Source organism: Pagrus pagrus (assembly GCF_965226575.1).
Source record: "Pagrus pagrus genome assembly, chromosome: 19".
Lineage (NCBI taxonomy): Eukaryota > Metazoa > Chordata > Actinopteri > Spariformes > Sparidae > Pagrus > Pagrus pagrus.
The window spans coordinates 19,357,490-19,380,462 of NC_140203.1; the positions used below are offsets into that span (position 1 = coordinate 19,357,490).

Sequence of the window (22,973 nt, forward strand, 5' to 3'; positions counted from 1 at the left end):
TTTTGGCTCTGACTAAAGAGAAAATTCTTGTTTCTAGATTCAGCTCAGTGTTGGTTTTGGTCTTTTCATGGGATCTGTTGACAGTAAGGAAAATATAGAGACTATAACAAACAACAGCTTTTTCCAATATCATCCCCAATTGTGTGTGTTTGGCCTATTCTTACTCCTAACACATCAAATACAACAGCTTTGAAACACCATAACATTGTATATACCCCATCATCACTTCAGCTGCATCACTTCTCAAGGCACTCCTCTATGGTGGTAGTATAAAGAGCAAGGGGAGATCACACCAGGAGGAAGATGGGAATTAGGAAGTAGTTTTGGTGCCTAAACCTAACCAAAGTGCGACTGTTTCACAACATTAACAGTTCTAAACTCATAATATGTGAAATGTTTGTCAGTGTTTGCTAATTTGACTTGACCATGGAAGCTGTTCATGTGCAAAAAGGATGCTAGACGTGGAAGGAGAGCATCATGGTTAGAAGCTTGACCAAAGCTGCAGTAGTTGACAAGTCGAGAGTGAGAGCATGTTGTTCCTGATTCATGATTCATGACCCTAAACTTGCCTTCAGTTTGCAACCTTATCCATACCCATAATTATATTCAAACACTGAGAAGACAAATAATTGCAAACAGTTTGTCTTGTAAATTAATCCTCTCTTTACTCAACAGGCCTGTGACCTGGGCAGACTTTTTAAAGGAGAGTGCCATCTACATTTTGGCTGCGCGCCCCAATAGCTCTGCCATGCACATCCGCCTGCCTCTATAGTCCAGGACCCTCCACTGCACCCCCGCAGAGAGAGGGAGAGAGAGATAGAGGATGAGCCCTACTGTCAACAGATGAGCGGAGGAAGACGGACGTGATGACACGACGACACGAGCAAGGCAACTGAGCGAACTGGATGGAGCGCTGAGCGACAGCAGATCAAGCCATCGACAGAATCTCTCCTCCTCTGCGTCACCTCGAAAACCCACAACACTGACAACACACACGCTGACTGACACACCGACGACGCAAGTGACAGCAGCTGTCACAGGTCCCAACTCCAAAAACCCGACGGCTTCCTACAAATGTGAGGGATAGGACGAGGGAGACAACCCGCCCACTCACGAATAGTCAGTCAGGGATATTTCTAAAACTTTTTGAGTGTATAGTTTGTGCATACAATCAGACAAGCTCCTAGGACGCTCACACTCTGTACTAAATGACACAACACTCCACGGCCCCCCAGCTTCATAACGCAACCTCTCCATGCGGGTACATTAGTGTGACAGGCTGCTACTCTTTCAAGCATTTGTTCCTTTGGGCCTCATGATGTCCTAATAATAGCTCTGTCATGCTACTGTAACGGGATTGTGTTATTCACCATCAAAGTTGTTAATCACACTACACGGAGGCACATGCAAATTCATTATTGGTACTCTTTGACGACTGGATAGGCTTCTTTCTGGGAGGAGATTAACCCTGCAGCTGCCATTAGCGGAACATATACCAAACAGGAATGAAGGCTATCTGCATACATAATATTATATGAGAACTGCTATTCACACCAGTATGAATTATTGTAATGCATTAAAACGCTGTATTTATTCCTGTATCCTCTGATATATCCTCTGTTTCCCCCCCATTCTATATCCTCTGTTTTCCCCATTCTCATTCAAAAAAATCAATGTTCTTCTGACGTACTAACTGTGAAAAGGGATGTGAAGTAACGTTAATGAAAGCTAACCTTGTAGGTGATGTGTATATACTGCCATATAGTACATTTTGTTCCTGTCGTGCTCAGAGCTGCACTTGGAGAAGGTGGAGACACCCGCCCCTTCTGCTCAAGTGTCATTATTTTCACTGTGGAAATGAGATGTAGATGGACGACTGTGTGACATAACCGCTGTAATGAATTACTCAAAGACAACGGGAGATGTGGTGCAGACGTTTGTCCTTTGTTAATAAGCAGAACCATTAAAGAAAATGTGACGGGAATTCTATGAAGTTACAGGTTACACGACTATGTAAATGCACATGAAACTGCCCATAGGCTCACTGGAAACATACTGTAACGAGTAGAACTTCATGTAGTGTTTATGCCATGTAACGAAGGGTCGATGCCAGGTCCTCTTAGTGAATAAAGTATGGTTATGACATGAATCTTGACTGTCTGAGGGATGTGTCACAGCGCTGAAATAAATGCATGGCATTTACTCTACTTCCTGAGAATCATGGGTTTGTGTCTTTTCTCATGTGTGTTTATTAATACCTATAAGAAACTGATAAGAAAAAATATATGCATGTAATATATCAAAATATTCATACTTTGACTTGAGCAGTTTCAATTGCTTTGGGTTTAGCAAGCAAGGCAATCACCAGAATAAATGTTGCCAGTGTATGTTCCTGCAAACCGCAGGTGCATGTATGATGAAACTGCATTTCTTTATGTTGCTACTTTACTTTTCTTTAGCTTCAATTTTATCTTGTGATCAAAACTCTTCTCTCGTTAGGTTTAGGCACAAAAACCACCTAGTTAGAGTTAGCAAAAGATCATGTTTTGGGTCTCCTTAAAGTTGCAGTATATAACAATCAGCCAACTGTCAAGTTTATATTCAAAACAAATAGGGGGGAGTTTTTCCACCAGAGTAGCCGCTAACTGCTGCAAACTGTAGCTGCCATTAGTAAATTAGTCAGCCGTGCAGCTACCAGTACAGACTGGGAGTTGGGAGCACCAGGGGAATGGTGGCGTTAACGCCGGGGCTAGCAGATTAGCACGCTAACTTCAGTAGATACATTGCAACATTGTGACGTCAAAACTGTTATTCCTTCACATTCTGTTAATAATTTGTGTTTAATTTTTAGTGTTTTCATCTTAAACTCTTACATATTGCACCTTAAAACGACATATTTGATATCACATTAGCTTCTATCAGAAGTCAGCTCACGTTAGCATTCAACTACTGTACTTCCTATAGCTACTATAACTGTTTGATTGTAAAGATGTGAATTAATTCTTAAGTATCAATAGACATATTTGACACATTTACTAAAGCCTGGAAGTGAAAGATGTAAAACAGTAATGTTTTTGAGTGCTAACATGAGCTAATGGGCTATAAAATATGTTATTTTACTGTGAATTATGGCCTGATGTCCCTCCAGATTTTCACTGTCGGTCATCTTTTCATTTACTCATCAATCAGGGAGTGGTGAAATGTTAAAATGTGTCAGATCTCCCATGTTTATATGGATTGCAACCTGGAACACAGCAGTGTATCATTATTTCAGCATTCAAGCTGCCCACCGTGACATCAGAGGGAACTGGCCACCAAGCCAGCATCAGTATTTGACGATCTGAAAAAGAGACTGTGTCGGGATATGGTCTGTAAAGATTTGTATTGAATTATCTCCCAGCTCTAACTAACCATTTATCAGCACGTATTTTACTCCATATAGTATTTAGACGTCTGTATTTATAGATACTAAAGAGCAGGGAGGTTTATTAAAGTTTCTGTTACATGGAAATGGAAAACATTAATCCTTGAGAGCCTCTGTCCTGCTCCTCGTTCTCCCTGCTCCAGGAAATCCAGCAAAACTTGCATTAGGTAGAGTTTGCCAAACACACCAGGTACTCATCCCCAAATCCTTTTCTCTCGTGGAAAGCAGAGCTTACAGTGTGAACACACAAACATTACATCGTGAATCAAACCACTGTGTTGCCTGTGGGCATCCAAACCATCCCAGAGTTCAGTTAAAACAAATAACATTTGAATTCTGCTTTTATTCTGTACTTAAACTCGGGCTACCTAGCTTTGCCCCGCAATACACAATATACAGTGTGTACGCTCTTTGTTTACTTCACTGTCTTCTACATCGATCTTCAGCTGATGAGGACGCTGACATTTTGACTTGTAGCTTTCATACTTGCCAACTCTCCCGATTCACGCGGGAAACTCCCGATTTTTAACCCTATCTCCCGCGATGCTCCCGGTCAGTAATTTCTCCCGTTAATCTCCCGATTTTACAGTGAAGGAAACAAGTAAGATTGTGGGGGATTTGACGCAGTATCTGGCAACCCTGGCCTGCCTGCGCGTATGAGGCAAGCCGGTGACGTGACTCAGTCACTCGCTGGAGGCAGTGATACGCCAAGTAGCGTTGATACTGCCGGAAAGTAATAATAAGAAGAAGTCACTCGCTGGTAGTTGACAGAGATGGATAGAGTCAGAGAAAGACTGACACCTGACACTCCGCCAAAGAAACGAGAAACTGAAAAAGAAAAAAAGAAATATGCGTCCAGATTTAACACAGCGTGGACCGAGACCTTCCCCTGGATTAGAGCCAGCCGGTGAAGTACCCACCATGCGTTTTGTAAGGCTTGCCATGTTGATTTTAATGTGGAGCACGGCGGGAAAAATGATTTGATGAAGCATGCTAGCACAAATACTGCGTTCTAAATGCATTGCAGTGTAACCGCCTTATTATTTAGCCTTCTGGTACTAATTTCAACAATTAAAACTGCTAATTTTTTCATTGTCCTCAATGGTAAACAGAATCATTTATTGAATATCAAAGAAACAACATTTTCAGAACAAGGTTCCTTCATCAGGTTTAAAATACAAGGCAAGAAATGATGACAATTTATACGCACACCTTGCGAAGGAACCTTATTCCTTGGGCCGATACACCGAGGAAAAAAATCTCCCTATTTTTCACAACCCAATGTTGGCAAGTATGAGCTTTTCGTCATTAGCCATCGTGTTCATATTTTACCCTGTCACCTTAAAAACTGAAGATCTAATGTAATGTAATAATATTATATTTAGATTAAACATCAAGTTGTTTTTAGTCTCAATGGATTTTCTAGTGCTTTCAAATGAGAATTTTCAAATTTGACTTAATTCAAGTAAATGCCACTTGCCGTGTCTTGATAAGAAACTTTGTCTTTGAGTTATTTTTAACTTGGGACACATAAAACATCCACTTCAAGGCTAGAAGATTTATTTCAAGCACTAGTATGTCACATTTGCTTAGAGTACCGAACACAAAGCGCAATGAACACTGATTGGAATGACATTAGTTTTAAAGGTTGTTTTTTTGGACAAATTGACATTTTGAGCAGCTGGTGGCGCCAGAGGAAAAGTCAGGGGATCATCAGAGTCATTGAGCTTCTGCCTCTGAGGGCCGTTAATGTCTGTACAACATTTCATGGAGATCCACCATATAGCTGACGAGATACTTCAGTCTGGGTGAAAGCGGTCGGCCCTCTGAGCGACGTATGTATCACTAAAGCCACCTTAGCAGTTGTCAGTTGGCACGGTGGCACCTGGTTAGTAAATATGACTTTTAGCTACAGTATAAGGTTATGGGTTTGGATCCTGGGTTGGACATTTGGTTCTACTTTATTGTGTCAAAATTTGGATTAAGTATTAGCACTCGAATTAAGTATTATGTGCTGAAAGTCTGATCCTTCTTATTTCTAGTCTGCACCGACTTACTTCTTGTAATAGTATCTTGCTGCCTGGACAGATATTTCCCTAGTATTTAGTCCCTTTCTCCTTAAATTCACTGTTTATTTATGTGTATTTAATTGTTTGTATTGTTTTGCAACAAATCAGCTGTAAACATTAAACTGGCAAATACAAGTTTCTTGCTTTAACGCGTCATTATGAAGAAAATGTTGATGATAGCACAATGCAATGGCAGTAAAATAATGGACACCATTGGCTCTAAGACTGGTTTCCTGTCAACCTTCACTGTCTTCTCCCGGGCACGAAACCTCCCTGGAAAATGAAGCTGGCTGGTGATCCAGCTCGGCTGGCAGCCTGGCTCCATTCCTATCTGTTTTCACATCTCCATTATAAACTAAATGAACGAAAAAACTCACATTTTATCCTGCTGGCTGTTTTTAGTTGCTACTCTGAGGAATACACTGCCAACAGTACCTCTTGGAACGCTGGGGGGAAAACTTGTCCATTTCCACTCTAAGAAGTCAGTTTTTCCAGCCAACTCAGGCCACGTCTCGCTAAAAACGGAAAAGCATTTCCGTTGCGTTTTAAAAAAGTTCCGTGTGAGATGGCATCAATTCGAAGATGATCCCTGTGCACGCAGAAATGGAAAAACGAGGCCAGGCCAGTAGCTGGCTGTGTAACTTTATAATGAAACATAACACCAACGCTTTCTTCTACAGAACACCATTATTGTTGTCCTCCTACTCTCGCATGGCTATTTGACTGAAAACACAATACACATGCACAAAGTGGGGCCGTGACGTCACTGTTTTCACAGGATCCGCGTTTTGCCAGTTTACACGATGACAGTAGGGGTGGCGTTTTTGAAAGATACACTTTGGGACCTGGTTTCAAAAGTTTGCATTTTTTAGGCCCCAAAATCGGTGCTGTCGTGTGAACGGCCAAAACGCAGCAATAGTTCACAGGGCAGCATGACTTAATGCTATAGCTACACCTGATCAAATCTGCTAGCTTCATGTCGGTTGACACAAGCCTCTGTCAGCCGGACGATTCCAGTGGCACTAAAGCAGCACTGGATTCACACTTGTTTAAATTCAGCCGGCTCCCTCACTTTGATCGCCGTCTGCTTTGTATTCCAAGTGGCTGGAGCAGAAAACATTGCATGAATGAACCGCTGCTCCGCCAAGTGTGATTGCACAGATTATACATTCCACAGCGGGGCAAAGGGCTTTTCCTGAACACCCATACAATCTCAAACATGCGCTATGAAATTCAAGAGGGTGGCAATACTGTAGCAGATAGGAGCTGAGTGTCTAGCTCAAGCTTACATCGAGAGGACAAGAGGCATTATGGCCACTGGACCTTTCACCTGCCGACGGTTGGAATAAAAAAGGATCGTCTCCTACAGCACCAAGAGGTCACCTTCTCACTAAGAGGTTTGCAAAGAGAGAGGGTTGGACACAAACTGCGGTTTGAACAGTGCCTTTCCTTGACTTGCCCGTCGAGCTTTAACAAGTTGAAACCGGTCAAAAAAGAGAAAGAAAGCAGGCTTGTTGTAGAGTCACACCGTGTAGCTGTGAAGCCTGTGCCTCCTTGAGGCTTGTGTTACTTTTCTATCTGTCAGTAAAAACAAAGAGTCCGGCGGTAGCGTCTCCCCAAACACCGAACTGAAGGTCAAACGGTAAGCATCGGAGCGAGTAAGACAGGGAGAGATAGAGAGAGACACAACAGGAAATAGAGATAACAGGACAAAAGGATGAGACAGCGTGTGTGGGAGAGAAATCATTTAGGCGAGGATGTTATGTAATTGTTTCATAACAGATTCGCTGATAATGTTCTTGACCGGGCTAATTGCTACATTAAACGCTGAGTCAAATGTGAAACTCGAGCCTCTGGATTGGTCCCACCCAAACAGTCTCACAAATCACCGGGTTAATGAGGAAGGTTGTGTCAAGCAGCCGTCATGTCATCGGGGACGCGCAGCTTATGATTAAGTCCTCGTGTCCCTTTATAGGGTTCATCAAAAAGTTGCAAAGCAGTGAAAGATTCATTAGAAAAGGTTAAAAGAAAAGTCCCCTTTCTTCTCTCTGTTTCTTTTCATGTCATCACTAATTTACTTTTATTCAAGACATTTCTAAAAACATCGAACATCTTTCTACCAAGCCCAGTTGCTCTCCCTTTGCACATTGCATCTCCAAGCCACTGTCGAGGTTTAAGGATGAATCCTTCTTTAATAAAAAAAAATAGTTAACCTTGGACACCACAATCTTTAGCTTTAACCTGTATTTACAGAGTATATTGATTTGTTGTCTAGCGAGCAGACAGTTCTTTACGTTCTGTTCGGCAGAACTTTTGCACAGACGTGATTCAGCAGCAGCGGTGTGTATAACTCATGCTGACGGACGGCGCCAGTGGAACCATCTATTCAGCAAAGTTGTTCCAGTTAATTTAAAAGTCTACTCGACCGCAGAAAATCCTGACAAGATTTAAGGCCAATTGACCAGTCGAGCTTTAAAGCAAACACCGTGGAAGTCCCAGACAACCTAAACTGACGAGTTTTGAAATCCCTGTCCCTGTACAATATAGTACGCCATGTTTTCAGGAGTTAAATAAAGGCCTTGCTGTTAGAGGATAAGACTGATGATGTACATTGTTGTCATGGTCAACAAATCCCATTGAAAGTGATTTGATTCTACTAACAACTACCAGCCAAAGTTTCAGCTTATTACAAGCGGTACATACCGAGAGAGAGACTTTTTACTCCCTGCATATATTTAATTATGTAATAACTTTAGTTACTAGTTACTAGTGCATGCTGCACCATGAGTCAGAGCAGTGCATTTTCTAAACTCAAACTCAAGAATAGTTTCTTAGAAAATAACCAAATACACATGTAGGTGTGTTTATTATAGTTTGGATTTTTGTTCTGGAAATGTAAGCAAATCAGTATCTGCTGTACATATTTAATTAGACAGCCTCATTTGCACATTTAAAAATGCAATATCAGAAAACTTGCAAGGCAAAAAAATAATTGTCTTGATGTAAGTAATCAATAAAGGTGAATTCAAGGGTTCGTCAAATTTTGTTTACCCTATGCTCCTGAAGTATCTTCCTGTTCCTGTCCTTAGAACCGATGAGGCTGGGTCCACATGTAGGCTAGGGAAGTCAGAAAGCACGGAGACGTTGTCGTCTTTGGTTTCGTGGAGTTTGTTAACAGTAAGAAAAGTACAGACCAACACTCAATGCATCCTTTAAGCCTGAAAAGAAAGGCGATCCTGCTCAATATTGTTCAAATTTCTTTACTAAAACAAGTTGTCATGCAATGTTTCACACAGGAAACACACAAAAACAAGAGTGCCAAGTTGTGTTGCCCTCACAGATGTGAGCTTGTAAGAGTGCCAAGGCAACAAGTGTGAGTCATCACCCCCACTCGTGTCATCCAGAGGAGCTCAGTATAAAGGTTATCTGGCTTGTGTACAGAGAGTGTATCAGGGCCAGCTGCTGGCCGATGCGCTGCGGTGCGGCTGCCCGCTGCTGTGTGATGGCTTCACTCAGCAGGGATGAGTAATGGTAAACAACAGTGGCAGTGTGGCCATGGCTCAGGGGGAGCGTTGCCAGAGTGGAGCCACAGTAAAATGTCAGCGCATCAGTCACATCACGGAGTTCATCAGAGGTCCGTGAGCTGATATAGGATTTCTAATGAGGGAGAGAGCTCCCCAGGTTCGGGCTTTGGCTTTAGTCTGCTTGGCACAAGAGAAGACGGCTTTCAAAGTCACACAATGATGCAGTATCAGGGTCGACCCGCTCCCACTTCAGTCGTCGCTCTGTCTAACGTTGCCAACTGACACGTCAACATTTACAACACATCAAAACTAACAACGCGCCGCTATAGCATCCGACTCCATCGCTCTGATCCATTTTTAAATCCACCTCCGCATGCGAGCGAAAAACATCACATCCCACCTCCACCAGTCAGGCCAAACTTCATCCATCCTCGGAGCCCACTCAGTCTCCTATAAGCCGTCGTGAGCCAATTACAGCCGTCTGGTTCCAGGATGATCGTCTAAGATGGCTCTTGGATCGCAAAACTCGAATTCGATTAAATATTGAAGTGTTCTGGTGAAAGTGTAGTACTGCATGCATCGTCTCTCATCAACTCAAAATGTTGCATCACACAATAACTTGTTGTTTTGACATTTCTCAATGATTTTCTCACAACATGATGCACTGTTTATGACAAGGCGTAAAGGCTGTGGAGGGAAAAATTAAATCTCTGTAATTGAACACCCGGTGTGGACCGACATCTGTGTGCCGCAATCAACTGTGACCGAGCCAATAATTCGGGGCTGCGTCTGCTGTGACATTGCAGATAATGGGGCCTTGTGAGATGTGCGTTCTTCTGTTTTTAAAATGGTGCAGGGAACGCTAACCTCACATCTCTGCTGGACACATTTTTATTTAGCTCCTCGTTATGTGCCAAGGCCTCCAGCATTCGCTGCCCCCCCTGAGTACGGATGAGGTCGGAGTCCTGATTGGGAGCGCACATCGTTAGTGGTATTAAATGTGTGTCGAAGTTTGAGGAAAAAGAGAATTGGTGTAGATGGGAAATGGGAGCGAGGGGACTAAACAAAGATGAACAGACTTTTTTTGAGCTTTAGCTGCAGCGCAACATGACTCTGCCAGAGAGTACAGAAAAAGAAGGCACTAAATTGTTTCCCATGAGGGGGAAAGAAAACTCACCCTTATCCTCAAACAACAAGTGGAAAATACAAAAAAAAAAACAACAAACAGACATTTAAACTGGTCCAGCACAGGTGTAGCTAATGAGATGATCAGGCTACACTCCATTAGGTGTCACTGACAGGACAGTGATTTGACTGTTAATATTCTGCTTTTCCTGCCAAGACAATTCAAAATATGTGCTTCATCTACTGACAGGTGAGCTGGCACAACAGCCCTGCTCAGGGAAAATGTGGCCGCAGCAGCTGTCGGAGGTTTGGCACCGTCACAGGATCAGATCGGGCTGCCTGACATAACAATTAATGATTTGCTGCATCATTTCATCCATAATGAGTGTGACTTTTGAGGCACTGCAGAACTCAGTTGACAAAGTTTGAGAAGGTAACCTTTAAAGGCACCATTACAGCTGATCCTCAACAGTTCAAAGGCCGCTCAGAGAGACCTTTTGTCTGAATGGCAAGTTGCACTCATTCCCTGCATGTCTCATCGCTGGGCGAACTCAGTAAATGTCAAGACTGGCACAAAGCTGTAGTGTGTTCTTTGTCTATCAGTTGACTAAAATTTAGCAGAAAATGCAGATATAATGTATGATCCATGGTGCAATATGTTACAAACAGCCTACATAATATACAATATAAATAGCTCATTACATGCACATATATGTAGAGTGTTACCCTCCAACTGAGGTCTAACACAAGACAAACAACACGGTGGTAGTTTTAAAGGAGGGCAAATCTATTAAGTAAAGTGCAAACAAACATAAGGGTAAAAAAAACAACTAAACAATCAAACAAAAACAAACAAACTGATAGGCCGGCCAAAATGAACAAAAGAAGAGCACCACCAGGGCCGTCAGAACTGGGGGCTAACCCTCTACCCTAGCACAACAAATCACCTAAACTTAAATCAAAAACATAATACCGGCTGACTGGTAGCCTGAAGTGAGAGCAGGAGCAAGCAAGAGAGACCAGAGCCTAGTGCCCTACCCCCTCTTATTGGATTTTCCCAATCAGCCAGACTGGTATCACCTGGCCAGGCAAGAGGCCAATCACCAGCCACAGTGACACACCCTGGCCAGCAGAGAGGGAGCATGTAACATAGTGCTTCTGTCAATATATTCGCCTTAACATGCCTATATTCTGCCTATATATTGGCACAAGTGACAATTTTCCAGATTTTGTAGTTTTTGTTTTTTTGTTTTTTGGATCTTTGTCTATAGTAGTTCACATTTCTGAAAAGACTTACTGTACGCGTTACTTTATTAATCAAGATGGACTGTATGTGTCTATGACCTTCATATAGATCCCATGATGTACATCATTTTGATAAAAACAAACAAACAAACAAAACAACATTGTAGGCATCAGAAATTAAGGTCACAGCTTCACATGAAAACAGAGCTTCATCCACACTGTACCCTGCCACTGTACTAACTCACGCTTCCATCTAGTGGTGAGAGGATACAATTACACCCTTTATCACAGAGGGCCATACATTTTATAACACGATCATGATTAAAAACTCTACCGTATTGCCACAGACATTATACATGGAACCATAAGTCGATGTGTGGAAATAACAGGCTACACTGTGTGATTATTCTGTCCTTTTAATTAAGTTGACCTTGTTTTGCGTTTATTTACTGCGCATGCGCGAAACCCAGGGGCGGGTTTGTTGATTCGTGATCAAATGTTTTGTTTCTGCTCCGGTGAAATGGGTCTGACGAGCTAGCGCACAAAGCTACGACGGCAAACGTTTCTCAGGTAAAAAAACAAAACAAAACAAAAAAACAACACGACTGTCTGCACTTATAGTGAGTGCATCCATCGTTTGAACTGATATCACTTTCATGTAGCAGCCAGTAGCACTGTTAGTGTTAACAGGACGGCTGCACAACACACTGACGCTAGCTGCTAACTGACGTTAGCTTTAGTAACGTTAAGCCACCTGAGGTAATGTTACTGCTGGCTGAAAGTAGATTACCTGCAGTTCACTAAACACAAGCGAGTCACGCTGTAGTCACATGAGAGTTAGCAGCGGAGTCTAGTTGCGTGCATATCAGGTTTTAAGATGAGCTAACGTAACGTTAGCCTTGGCTGGGGGTCAGGTGGCTAATGTCAACACCACAGTTGACACAGTGTTGAAATCCGTTGCATTGCAGCTCAATTACTCCAGACAGTTAAACTGCATAATATTAAGCACATCCTTTTTATCTGATACAAAATGATGGCTAACTAAATATGTAATTTCTGCCACCTCCTTGTGTCACCTGAAACCAGTGGCACCAAACCTTTTTCCCTTGGAGGGTCAAAACTGAAACTTAATGTTGGGCCATGGGCCAGAAGCAAGCACCTATTTTACTGTATTGTATTGTGAAGGCACAAAATGGTACTAGGACCCCAATTTTCCTTAACTAACTAACTTCCTGTGCAAAGTGTCTGCCAGGCACAAATTAAATGTAGTATTCTTACCACTATAAATATCTGGCAGGCCAAATCGACCCCCCCATAAGTGCCCAAAGTGGCCAAAGTATGTCACTTTGTGCAGCGCCAACTTATCAAAAGTTTACGTATTAGTGACACAAATAGTTTTATTTGCATGATAATTATAGCATCATTAAGAAATGTCTCAATGACACCATGTTGCTATTTAACAGGCCATTTCTCAATTTTGAACAACTTAAGCATTTTTCAAGGTCACCTCTGATAGTTGGTTTCATTTCATTTGACAATGATATGAAACTCTTTGCAACGATTTTAAACATCCTTGAAATGGGTAATCCATTCCTGTAAATGCATTATCTGCCTTTATTTTGTCAAGGTTACTGTTGCTTACTTATGCAGCTGGCCGTGCAGATTGATTTTCTACACTGCATTAGTAATATCATGCAGCAGTAGCATATGTAAGAAAAACACAAGTAGATCAAAACATGAAAGCCAGTATATGTGTTGATTGCGACGTGTGCTATCTCCAGAAGGTTTCTAGTTTCTGCAATTATACAAGACTGTAGGGAAATTAAGGTAGGAAAAATGATACAAACACAGTGTTATATAATGTTATTAGTAACACCACAAATATGTGGTTTGTATAATAGGGTGTTGAACAAAACACTGGTCCTTCAACTAGTCATTTCATGTTGAAAGAAACGTTATGTAAGAATAATTTTGAGCTTAACATGACAAGCTGCTGAAACTATAACAATGCAGGGAGGTGCCCTTGCAGTGCATTAAAAAAAAATACTTTTCAACTGCTGTTCAGTTTCTAGCTGCAGGGATTGCTTTATGATCATACGGTATGCATTGTTTATGAAGTCACAACGTGGAAAAACCTGTTCAATTCAGCTGTCGGATGTAGATGTGGAGTATAAGCCTGCCAAGTCCTTCTACATGTTTTCTGACCCATGGCTGCTTGTAATGTGTTACCAGTTAACTTATTCTGCTGTTGCATTCATTCTACATAGGAACTTTAGTCCTGTACTAATTCTCTTTCTCACGAGGTCTGAAAAGCCATTTGTGTTGTTTTTGCCAGCTGTTAATGATCAATTTTGAAAAAAATGTCAGATCTTGTCCAGCCTTCTCTGAGTTGCTGTTGATCTCTAAAACTCTTGCTCACAGTGACCTTGTACCAGCCTACAAGAAGACAAAGTCATGGGGAATACGAGCAGCGAGAGGGCTGCCATGTGCCAGGGGGAGAAGGCTCAGCGGAGGGACAGCCGAGGGACCAAGGAGGGAGAGAGGCCAAAGATCCTGATGGACAGCCCCGAGGATGCAGATATTTTTCATGGTGAAGACATGAAAGTAAGTTGTGCTGCTGTGAGAGACAGTGTATCTGTTTCCGTCATGGTTGTGCCTGTTAACTTTTATTATTACATTAGGTAGTGTAAATAATACTTGCTTGATGGGTATTTCAGGCTCCCATGGAGAAAGAGGAGTTCCTTGCGTGGCAGCAGGACCTGGAAGCAGATGACAAAGGACCAACGCTGGACCGACCAACAGTCTTTCGCTGGACTGGAGATGGCAAGGAGGTCTACATCTCTGGATCCTTCAACAACTGGGCCAACAAGATTCCCCTCATTAGAAGGTGAGGGGTTGTCCTTAACTCTATGTTTCGTGACATGTTGTCAGTTGTAATTATATACTCATTAACTTAGGAAGTTTTTTCTCTGTCCGCTTAATAATGCTCAAATACAACTTTTAAGATTTATTCCATTAATTAGCTGGTTGTTTTATAAACGAAACGGGTGAATTAATATTCAAAATTCAAAACGTATTGCCATATAGCCTAAAGGCCATGTCACCTATAGGTACCTGAATGGTTTCCTGGACCCAGTTTTGTTTAAATTCAGCTCACATACAAGATGTCATACATATTATTGATGAGGTAAAATATTCAAAGAGAAGTAATGTTTTAACTGTCCTGTGTGCCAAATTCTCTCTTCCTCGGTCAAAGTCAGAACACCTTTGTGGCCATCGTTGATCTACCTGAAGGGGAGCATCAGTACAAGTTTTACGTGGACGGCCAGTGGACCCACGACCCAGCTGAGGTCAGCACTTATTCTCACACTCCAATATGACTGCCTGTTATCATCATCATCAGTTTCTGGCAAGAATAAAATAATCTTTTGTTTTGACTGTTGAACCAATATTATCATCATAATGTTTTCACGGTGAGATTGTTGTTACACCAGCAGTACATAACTGCAAGTTTACTGTAGATTGCATGTTTTGAAATGACATCATGTTGTGCAGCTTCAGTTGTGATTTTGATTTTCTCCTCACAGCCAGTTATAACCAGTCAACTTGGGACAGTCAACAATGTGATCCAGGTGAAGAAAACGGACTTTGAGGTGTTCGATGCTCTAATGGTGGACTCGCAGAAATGCTCCGACATGTCAGGTGAGTGCCGACAAACTCTTTTCATATCAGTCCTGTTAGCTTCTCTGATGTGTAGTAGCGCTGCAACCAATGACTATTCTCCTTCTGATGAATCCCTCCCCTCTATGAAACCTCCCAAGCAGATGTCCTCAAATGTCTTGTTTTGTCCACAACCCAAAAATATGCTGTTTGCTGTCATAGTGAAAGAAAAGAAAGCAGAAAATATTCCTATTTAAGAAGCTGGAATCAGGGAATTGTAACTTTTTTTCATAAAAATCACTCAAACAGATGAATCAATTATCAAAATAGCTGGTGATTGATTGATTCATCATTGCAGCTTTTATGTGGAGTTAATTATTGTTTTGTTATTTGGTTTTCTTTTGGCTCCTGGAAATATTTACCACCATCTTTGAGTTCATTTAGAAATCAAAACCGAAGAACAGCAACATTTTTGTTTTGCAGTGCTACTGCTGAGGCAGTGATTCCTAAATCAGCAACAGTGTGTGATGTTTGAAAATGATCTCACTCATACTGTTCCACCCTCGCTCTGCCTCTCCTCCTGTCCCTAATTTAGACCTGTCGAGCTCTCCTCCCGGGCCCTATCATCAGGATGCCTATGTCCCTAAACAGGAAGAGAAGATTAAGTCTCCGCCCATACTCCCACCTCACCTGCTGCAGGTCATCCTCAATAAAGACACTGGAATCTCTGTAAGTAGCTCACAGATATCGCCATTGTGGTACTTTCTAAAACATATATATAAATGAATAGGATCACAAATAGAAATAGTCAAATCACAAACACTTGAAACAATTCCAACATTAGTAATAGATAAAGTGCATCTATAAGATGAGATAAGCAATGTATCTGAAACTAGAGAATTCAATAGTAACGTGACACATAACTTGTTTTTTTTTTTTCTCCTATCCAGTGTGACCCTGCATTACTCCCAGAACCCAACCACGTCATGCTCAACCACCTCTATGCTCTTTCCATTAAGGTAAGGTCTCAAGTGCCTGAAGACTTCTGTGTTTTCTATTTTTCAGCACCATGTGGCTGCTAAAAATGTGGGAAAACTTTCTGCGGTGACACTTGAGAAATGACCAGCTTTGTTAGCATTTTGAGCAGAAACTGTGAGCCGCTGCAGCTGCTAGCAAGCTCACACGAGGCTTGCACAGCAGATTGTATCTATGAGGTGCTGGCAGTGATAACAAGCTGCTAATAGGGGAGCTGAAGGACAGATAATTGCCGTTTCCCACATCGTGACAGGAAAAACAAACTAAACGTGCATGTGAAGCTATAAATACTAACAGTGGTGTCAGACTAAACTTGGGGAAAAAAAGACAACAAAATATAAGAAACTTAGAGTTTAAACTCTTACCCTGCTGATGGATCCTCATTGAAGGCTTACACAATATTAACAATGTCAGTTTATAGGTGGGTAGATAGTAAGTAGTAGTAGTTGACTTTAAGGATAATTTTTGTTTTTAGGATTTTGTTCTTCCTCTTTAAAGTGACTCTGGCGTCAGAAGCTTTGCAACTGTAATCAACAGTTACACAGAAACGAGGCACTGGCAGTGGGAGAACAGCAAATATGGCCCTGCTGGAGCTCTGTTAGTTGTCCCAAGTTTCCCTGAAAATTCCCAAATCAACATGCTGACTGCTTTTTATTTCTTAAAAATGCTGCTTAATGGCACACTTATTAGATCATTTCATACTTACTTGGCTTAAAGAAGCCTAATAGAAAGCCACATGTTTTTTTCAGCAAAATAATCAAATGAACAGAGGACTGCAGACAGAACAGTCCTGTGTGTAAATGCATTAAAAGCTCAATTATTGGACACAGGGGAGCGTCTGGAAATTTGCTCTACAGAATGAAATAGATTGAATTTCCATACCATATGATACATGAGTCAGATTGTGTGTGAGCATAATAAGAGCCTAAAATGACTTTTTTTCCCCCTCATACAAGAACAGCTCGCTAAAAGGTGTAGCTTTCCTTAGCAACTGCAAGAGTTAACACCAATCAACTAACTGCTAACCTCCATCAATTAGGCTGCACCTTCTGTAGCTGCTTCACAATAAAAGCCCTCTAGTGGGTCACTGATGAAGACATTTTTAAAGAATACCTCCACCAATTATTCACATTAGAATGTCTTTAATGTCATCAGAGATCAGAAAGAAGTGAGATGCCTCACTCTTTCGCAACCTCCGTTATCAGCTCCAGAAAAAACAGTGTGTTTAATCCGTTCATTGTGAACAGAGGCAATTGCAGATTATTAGCGGGTTAACCCATGTTTAAAAAACCTCTGTATACATGCAAATGTCTGTGTAAAAGTGGTATAAGTGATTAGGTTGCGTTGAGGGTAATGTAGGCGCCGGGTTTTATAAGGAAGAAACAAAGCGTGGAATATGAAAGCCGATATCTTTGAATCTGCTCTCTCAATTTTGATGATTTGTTATAAAACTGTCGACAGCGAACTGATGAGAATGTGAGACCTGTAGCTTGCCTTTCAAAACTTTGCGCCTACATCACACACAGTTTAACTTGGCCACTGAGTGACATCACTGGAGGCAATTCATCAGATTACATGAAGCTTCCTCTGGAGCCGAATCGCCCACCTCACCTTTCAGCGATCTCCTCATAAAACGCCCCCAACTGAGCTGAACAGTCCTCATTTTGTGCAAAAGTGCAATTCAAATCTGAAGTTAAAATGAGGATTGAAAAGTTGTGAAGCTGTCCTATAATGTAACATAACAAAAGGACGCCTTTGGTTTCCATTAATAGTTTCTTAACAGCAGTAGACAGGAATATAGTAGCGGTAGATATTATATTGCCGCATTGTTGACGGGGATTAGTGAGCGGAGCGGGACGAGATTAGTGGGCGACCCTCCCACTAATCTCTCATGGTTTACAGTATGGTGACACTGCACATGGTATGACTGATAGCATTGTTCCCATTCACCCACTTGTATTTAAGCTGTATGCATACATTTCCTCGTTTAGAAAGTGAGTTTTTCGTGTTTTTCTGTCCCAGGATGGAGTGATGGTGCTGAGTGCGACGCATCGCTACAAGAAGAAGTACGTCACCACCTTACTATATAAGCCCATCTGATTGAAGACTGACTTTATAATCCTGTCCGAGTGTGTTGACTGTACACTGAGTGTACAAAATATAACCTCCGTCTGTGCAGAGAGTGAACATGCTCCCTCAAGCTCATGACTTTTACCTGCTGACTTGTAGATTAACACACAGGGCTCAGAAAGTTGACGTGTGACCACTGATATTCTTTGGGCCAACAGTCACCTGGATGAGAATATCAGGTTAGGTTAAAGCTAATAAGAGGTTAACAGCTCTGAGATCATATTTTGTACACTCACTGTGTATCAGGTTATTGTACACATCTGTTTAGGATGATTGTCACTCCGATCCTACATAATCTGCCTTTATTTGTTCACTGATTGCCCTGTGTAGTTTTCAACAACACTGTCTTTGCTTAGTAGACATAGAGAGGCGATAATAATGAGGCAGGAAACAATTACATGTCTGTGACGTAAATGTAACGAGGAGGATTGGTAATGCTGGGAAAATCTACCTGAGGTTGCTGTCGTGTTTCTCGCAACAGCAGCACAACCACGACTGAATGTTCAGGTCAGAGAAGGAAAGAAAATGCACTGCAGTAGTTCTCCACTGTTTTCATTTGCCTATTTATCTTGAGAATATTTAATAATATCCACACAACACACAGTAGATATTTTTCTATACTTTGTGAAGTATTCAGTGATGTGTTCTCTTTTCTACATGTGGTTTGATTCGTTGTCTTTATGTAGTTAGTTACAGTGCTGTGGTCAAGACCATTCCAGTCAAGACAAGTTGAGACCAAAACCATTTATTTTTTGAGAAATTAATTTGGTACAAACTTTAGAATTACTTTTAGTTTTGCACTATAATGTTTCAATTTATTTTTAAAGTAGACTATGCATACAGTGTATGTACACTCAGAGCACGACAATGTATCAGAATAATAATCACCCTTTTGAACGTCTAAGCAGGTTTAATAATCTTCACACTGATGTACCTTTGCACAAGTAATATGATTTTCCCTCTTTTGTAATGGTGTAAACACATTCCAGAAATTAATAGTTGTTCCCTGCTGGCATCATTTGTCCGTGCCATTGATGACTGCCAATCTTTAGAGCAGCATTTCTATAAAACATGTTTCAGATTAATATGTCGACGTATAAAAGGAAAGAAAATATTAAAATGATTTGACAAACAGTGACTCTGACTTGAAGAACCACATAACTGATGAAGGGACAAGCAGTAGTTGTACTGTTGCTGAAGATTTTTTTTTGGTTATAGTTAACATGCACTGTTAATGTCCTGTCTGTCACTGAAGGATTAGAATGTGTTTTAAGTTGAAGGTAGCACATATTTACATCAATGTATTATTGTTATATTTAGTATCTTGGTATAATTGCCACTAACAAATGAGACCGTGATGTCTGTTATTTTTGTTCTATGCTTTAGGCCAGTAGATGCTGACAATCTCCTCAGTGAAGGTCTCGTTTGTTTGTGTTACCTCTGCTGATTGAACTAACATGGTTATGATTTATTGATGTGAAAATGCTGCACCTTTAAATAAATTGAAGTATCATGAAAATGTTGCTGACCCTTTGAACCATGCTGATGTGTACACATTTTCCATTTCCAGACATTTGTATTAAAGATTAAGTTATAAATTCATATGCAGTTTGTCTCATTTTTTTATCTTGCTGTAACTCTTACGTCAACAATTGGCTGACTTCTGTGGTCATAACAGTCATAATATACAAAAGTATGTTGTATATTTGTGTATAGTCAGCCTCATTGAGACACCATGTGTAGAAGGCAGTGGATTGGACACTGCTTTTTTTCTTGATGAATTGGTGATTATCACTATAACTATTTGTTATACCAGTAAAGCTTGTATTTACAATATGCTTAACCAACAAATGCATGAATACAATGCAATTGCAATTTGCAATACATGTTCCAGGGGTTCAGAGAGGAAAAAGTTTTACAGTTCTACAAGTTTTAACAAAACATATTATTATAGCGCTGGAATATCCTCACATATTCACAAACTACAGGAAAGGAACTTTTTTAATAGAAAAAAATGAAATTATCAGTTTCAGCCATGATAATTGGTTATTGATAAACAGAAAAACAAATCCCTTTTGTGAGGGTAGAAAAGATCCTCCTAAAAGTAGGGTTGTTGCTGCCTAAAATACCGGATCAGGTAACAAAGGAAACAAGTTCACATGACAATACGATACCACATAATTTATTTATTAGAAACAGGACCCTGATATTTCATAAGAGGGTCTCGTACACCTTAATGTAACTTAACATCTTTTACTGCACAGGTGGCCAATATCTATAACAGGAAGTGACTTGTGCTGCTTCAAGCAAATTCATAACAGAACATCCATACGTGGTTTGTAGCATACAGCTGTTAAAATACTATTAATATATATATATATATATGTATATATATATATATACACACACACACACACACACACACATATATATATATATAAAAATAGTATTTTATATATATATATATATATATATATATATATATATGATTCCAGTACCTAAACTTTGTGTTTTGTCTGATATCAAGTACATGCACAGTTTAGGTACTGGAATCATATAAGGGGAAAAGAAGGTGGTATGGGAACATGTTTAGCTGAAAGTCATATGGTCAGAGCTGAGATAAAAACAGAAATATCAGTCTTGTGAATTCACAGATGTGTTGGAAAAGCTGAAACATTCTTCTCCACAGCCGCTGCTCAGTACACTTTGTGCCCCAACGTGCTCGTCATATCAACATTTATACTTCCATTGCTTCAAGTCTGGGACTTTCCATGTCTCTGTACACATGGTGGAACATGGCAACATGCAGACTGTGTTTGGTCTCATGTTCTCTTTGTTGGATGAGACTGAGTGTGTTACATAATCATGTGGCTATGTTGCCAGAATAGAAACTTACAGCTATTACAAAACAATGATTCATTTAGGAAATTCCTTTCTGCTTTATGATTGTTTTCCTACATTGCAACATTCCTACATTTATGACAAGGCAAAGGAAACATTAATTGATATCACATAGTCACACAACAACCTGTTTTTTTACTTACTGCACCTGTATTCTCAAAAAGAATGAAGGCAGTCCAAATACATTGTACAGACACTAGAAGAATCCCTCAGAGAGCTCATCACTCACTCAATATGGAAAAAAATCTTTAAATTATGGCAGAAAAAGTCAAACATTTATTTTGCATTTTGATTCAGATCTGCATCAAAATACACATAGTGACTGACAACCAAGTGTTACACGTGACGTGTTATTTACCGGTAACTTTAGTAAAATCTAGTAAAAACAAAAAAGTTTCATTCAGTCTCATTCAAAAACCATGGGCATTAATATGCTGCTATGACAGCCTCGACTCCTCTGGGAAGACTTTCCATAAAGATATGGAACCCGGCTTCAGAGATTTTCTTCCAGTCAGCCACAAGAGCATTAGAGAGGTCAGCCATTGATGTTGAATGTTGGCGTTCCACTTCTTCCCGAAGGTGCTGGATGGGGTTGGCGTCAGGGCACTGTGCGGGTCAGTCGAGCCAAACATAACTTTTTTTTGATGAAAAAGAAGTCTAGACAGAACATCAAACATATTCGACAAGACTCAGGGTTCAGAAAAGTTCACAGAGAGTGTGGCTGTGCTGCGAGGCGTGTGACCCTGTTTAGTATGAACAGCTGACAGACCAGGTCCCAAGGTCTCATACTCGATATATAAAGAGGGCCTGATGTTAGAGGGAGAGATGCTCTGTGACTCGCCATCTGACATACAGGATGAATACCCTCCAGACTCTGCTTCTTGTGGCTGCAAGCCTCTGTGTTGGTGAGTGCGACCTGACTGAAGCCGTTCATCTGTACTCGCAGAGGTTGTAAAAGAATGGATTGTGATTGTGTCTGTTTGTTGTGCTTCAGCCCAGTCTTTGGACTACAAGGCACTCAACCAGTTCAGACAGATGATCCTGTGCGTGATGCCTGACAGCTGGCCAGTTTTTGATTACGCCGACTACGGCTGCTATTGCGGAAAAGGAGGCTCGGGCACACCCGTGGATGATCTGGACAGGTCACGATTCATTCAGCCTTATACCCAGACGAGATAACAAAAAACAAACTTGTCCTCTGTTTTTAAAATTTGCTTTGTTTGACTTTCTGACCCGTAGATGCTGCCAAGTGCACGACGCGTGTTACACTGATGCTATGCAGCACCCCGAGTGCTGGGCCATCCTGGACAATCCTTACACCGAGTTCTACGCCTACAACTGTGACGAGCAGAGCAAGACGGTCACCTGTGGCAGTGAGTACAGCAAAACAACCTGATCCTATGAAGGGGCTTGTGCTTACAAACGTGTTACTTGGCTTGTTGACTTGCTAAAATGTCTTTTTTTAAAACAACACATTTACTGACACTGTTACTGTTATACATTGCTCGCTCTTCTTCCGTCTCCTCCAGACAACAATAACGAATGCGAGATGTTCATCTGTGAGTGCGACAGGAAGGCTGCCGAGTGCTTCGCCAGATCACCCTGGATCCCCGAGCACGAGCACCTGCCCAGCGACAAATGTCAATAAAGAGCGAACAACCGTCTCAATCAGGAATTTATGCTTCAACTCAAATATCAGTTTTTTTTAGTTTTCAAAAGTGACAATTTGCTCAGGATCCCTGGATGAATTGTCATTTTGGTGTCCTATAGCCATCCATCATTCCCTACTAGTACTAGTTACACTTGCTGTGTTTGTAATTGTGAAGTAATTCTGACAATAAACACAGACATGAACACACA

At 41.0% G+C, this 22,973-nt stretch overlaps 3 protein-coding genes across 5 annotated transcripts in view; all 3 read left to right on the top strand.

Moving 5' to 3' along the window:
• The window catches only part of phf24 (PHD finger protein 24), a 36,742-nt gene extending 34,535 nt beyond the window's left edge, over positions 1-2,207 (top strand). For both annotated transcript variants that reach the window (XM_084383927.1, XM_084383928.1), the window contains one exon: positions 676-2,207. In XM_084383927.1, coding sequence (XP_084240053.1) covers positions 676-772 — 97 coding nt within the window. In that variant the 3' untranslated portion in view covers positions 773-2,207. The remainder of the gene's footprint in view (positions 1-675) is intronic.
• A 9,641-nt stretch (positions 2,208-11,848) lies between these two features.
• Positions 11,849-19,814, top strand: prkab1a (protein kinase, AMP-activated, beta 1 non-catalytic subunit, a). 2 transcript variants are annotated; one of them, XM_084383670.1, is made up of 8 exons: positions 11,849-11,957; positions 13,809-13,991; positions 14,105-14,274; positions 14,644-14,737; positions 14,975-15,089; positions 15,643-15,776; positions 15,998-16,066; positions 18,105-19,814. In XM_084383670.1, exons 2-8 carry the CDS (start codon positions 13,842-13,844, stop codon positions 18,180-18,182), a joined length of 810 nt encoding a protein of 269 aa, XP_084239796.1. In that variant the 5' UTR covers positions 11,849-11,957; positions 13,809-13,841; the 3' UTR covers positions 18,183-19,814. The 2 variants fall into 2 exon arrangements, with proteins under 2 accessions (XP_084239796.1, XP_084239797.1); XM_084383671.1 differs by having other exon boundaries at positions 11,869-12,007.
• A 2,143-nt stretch (positions 19,815-21,957) lies between these two features.
• On the top strand, positions 21,958-22,973 carry LOC311274685 (phospholipase A2-like). Its single transcript, XM_084382560.1, has 4 exons — positions 21,958-22,018; positions 22,108-22,255; positions 22,353-22,486; positions 22,643-22,973. Exons 1-4 carry the CDS (start codon positions 21,970-21,972, stop codon positions 22,759-22,761), a joined length of 450 nt encoding a protein of 149 aa, XP_084238686.1. The 5' UTR covers positions 21,958-21,969; the 3' UTR covers positions 22,762-22,973.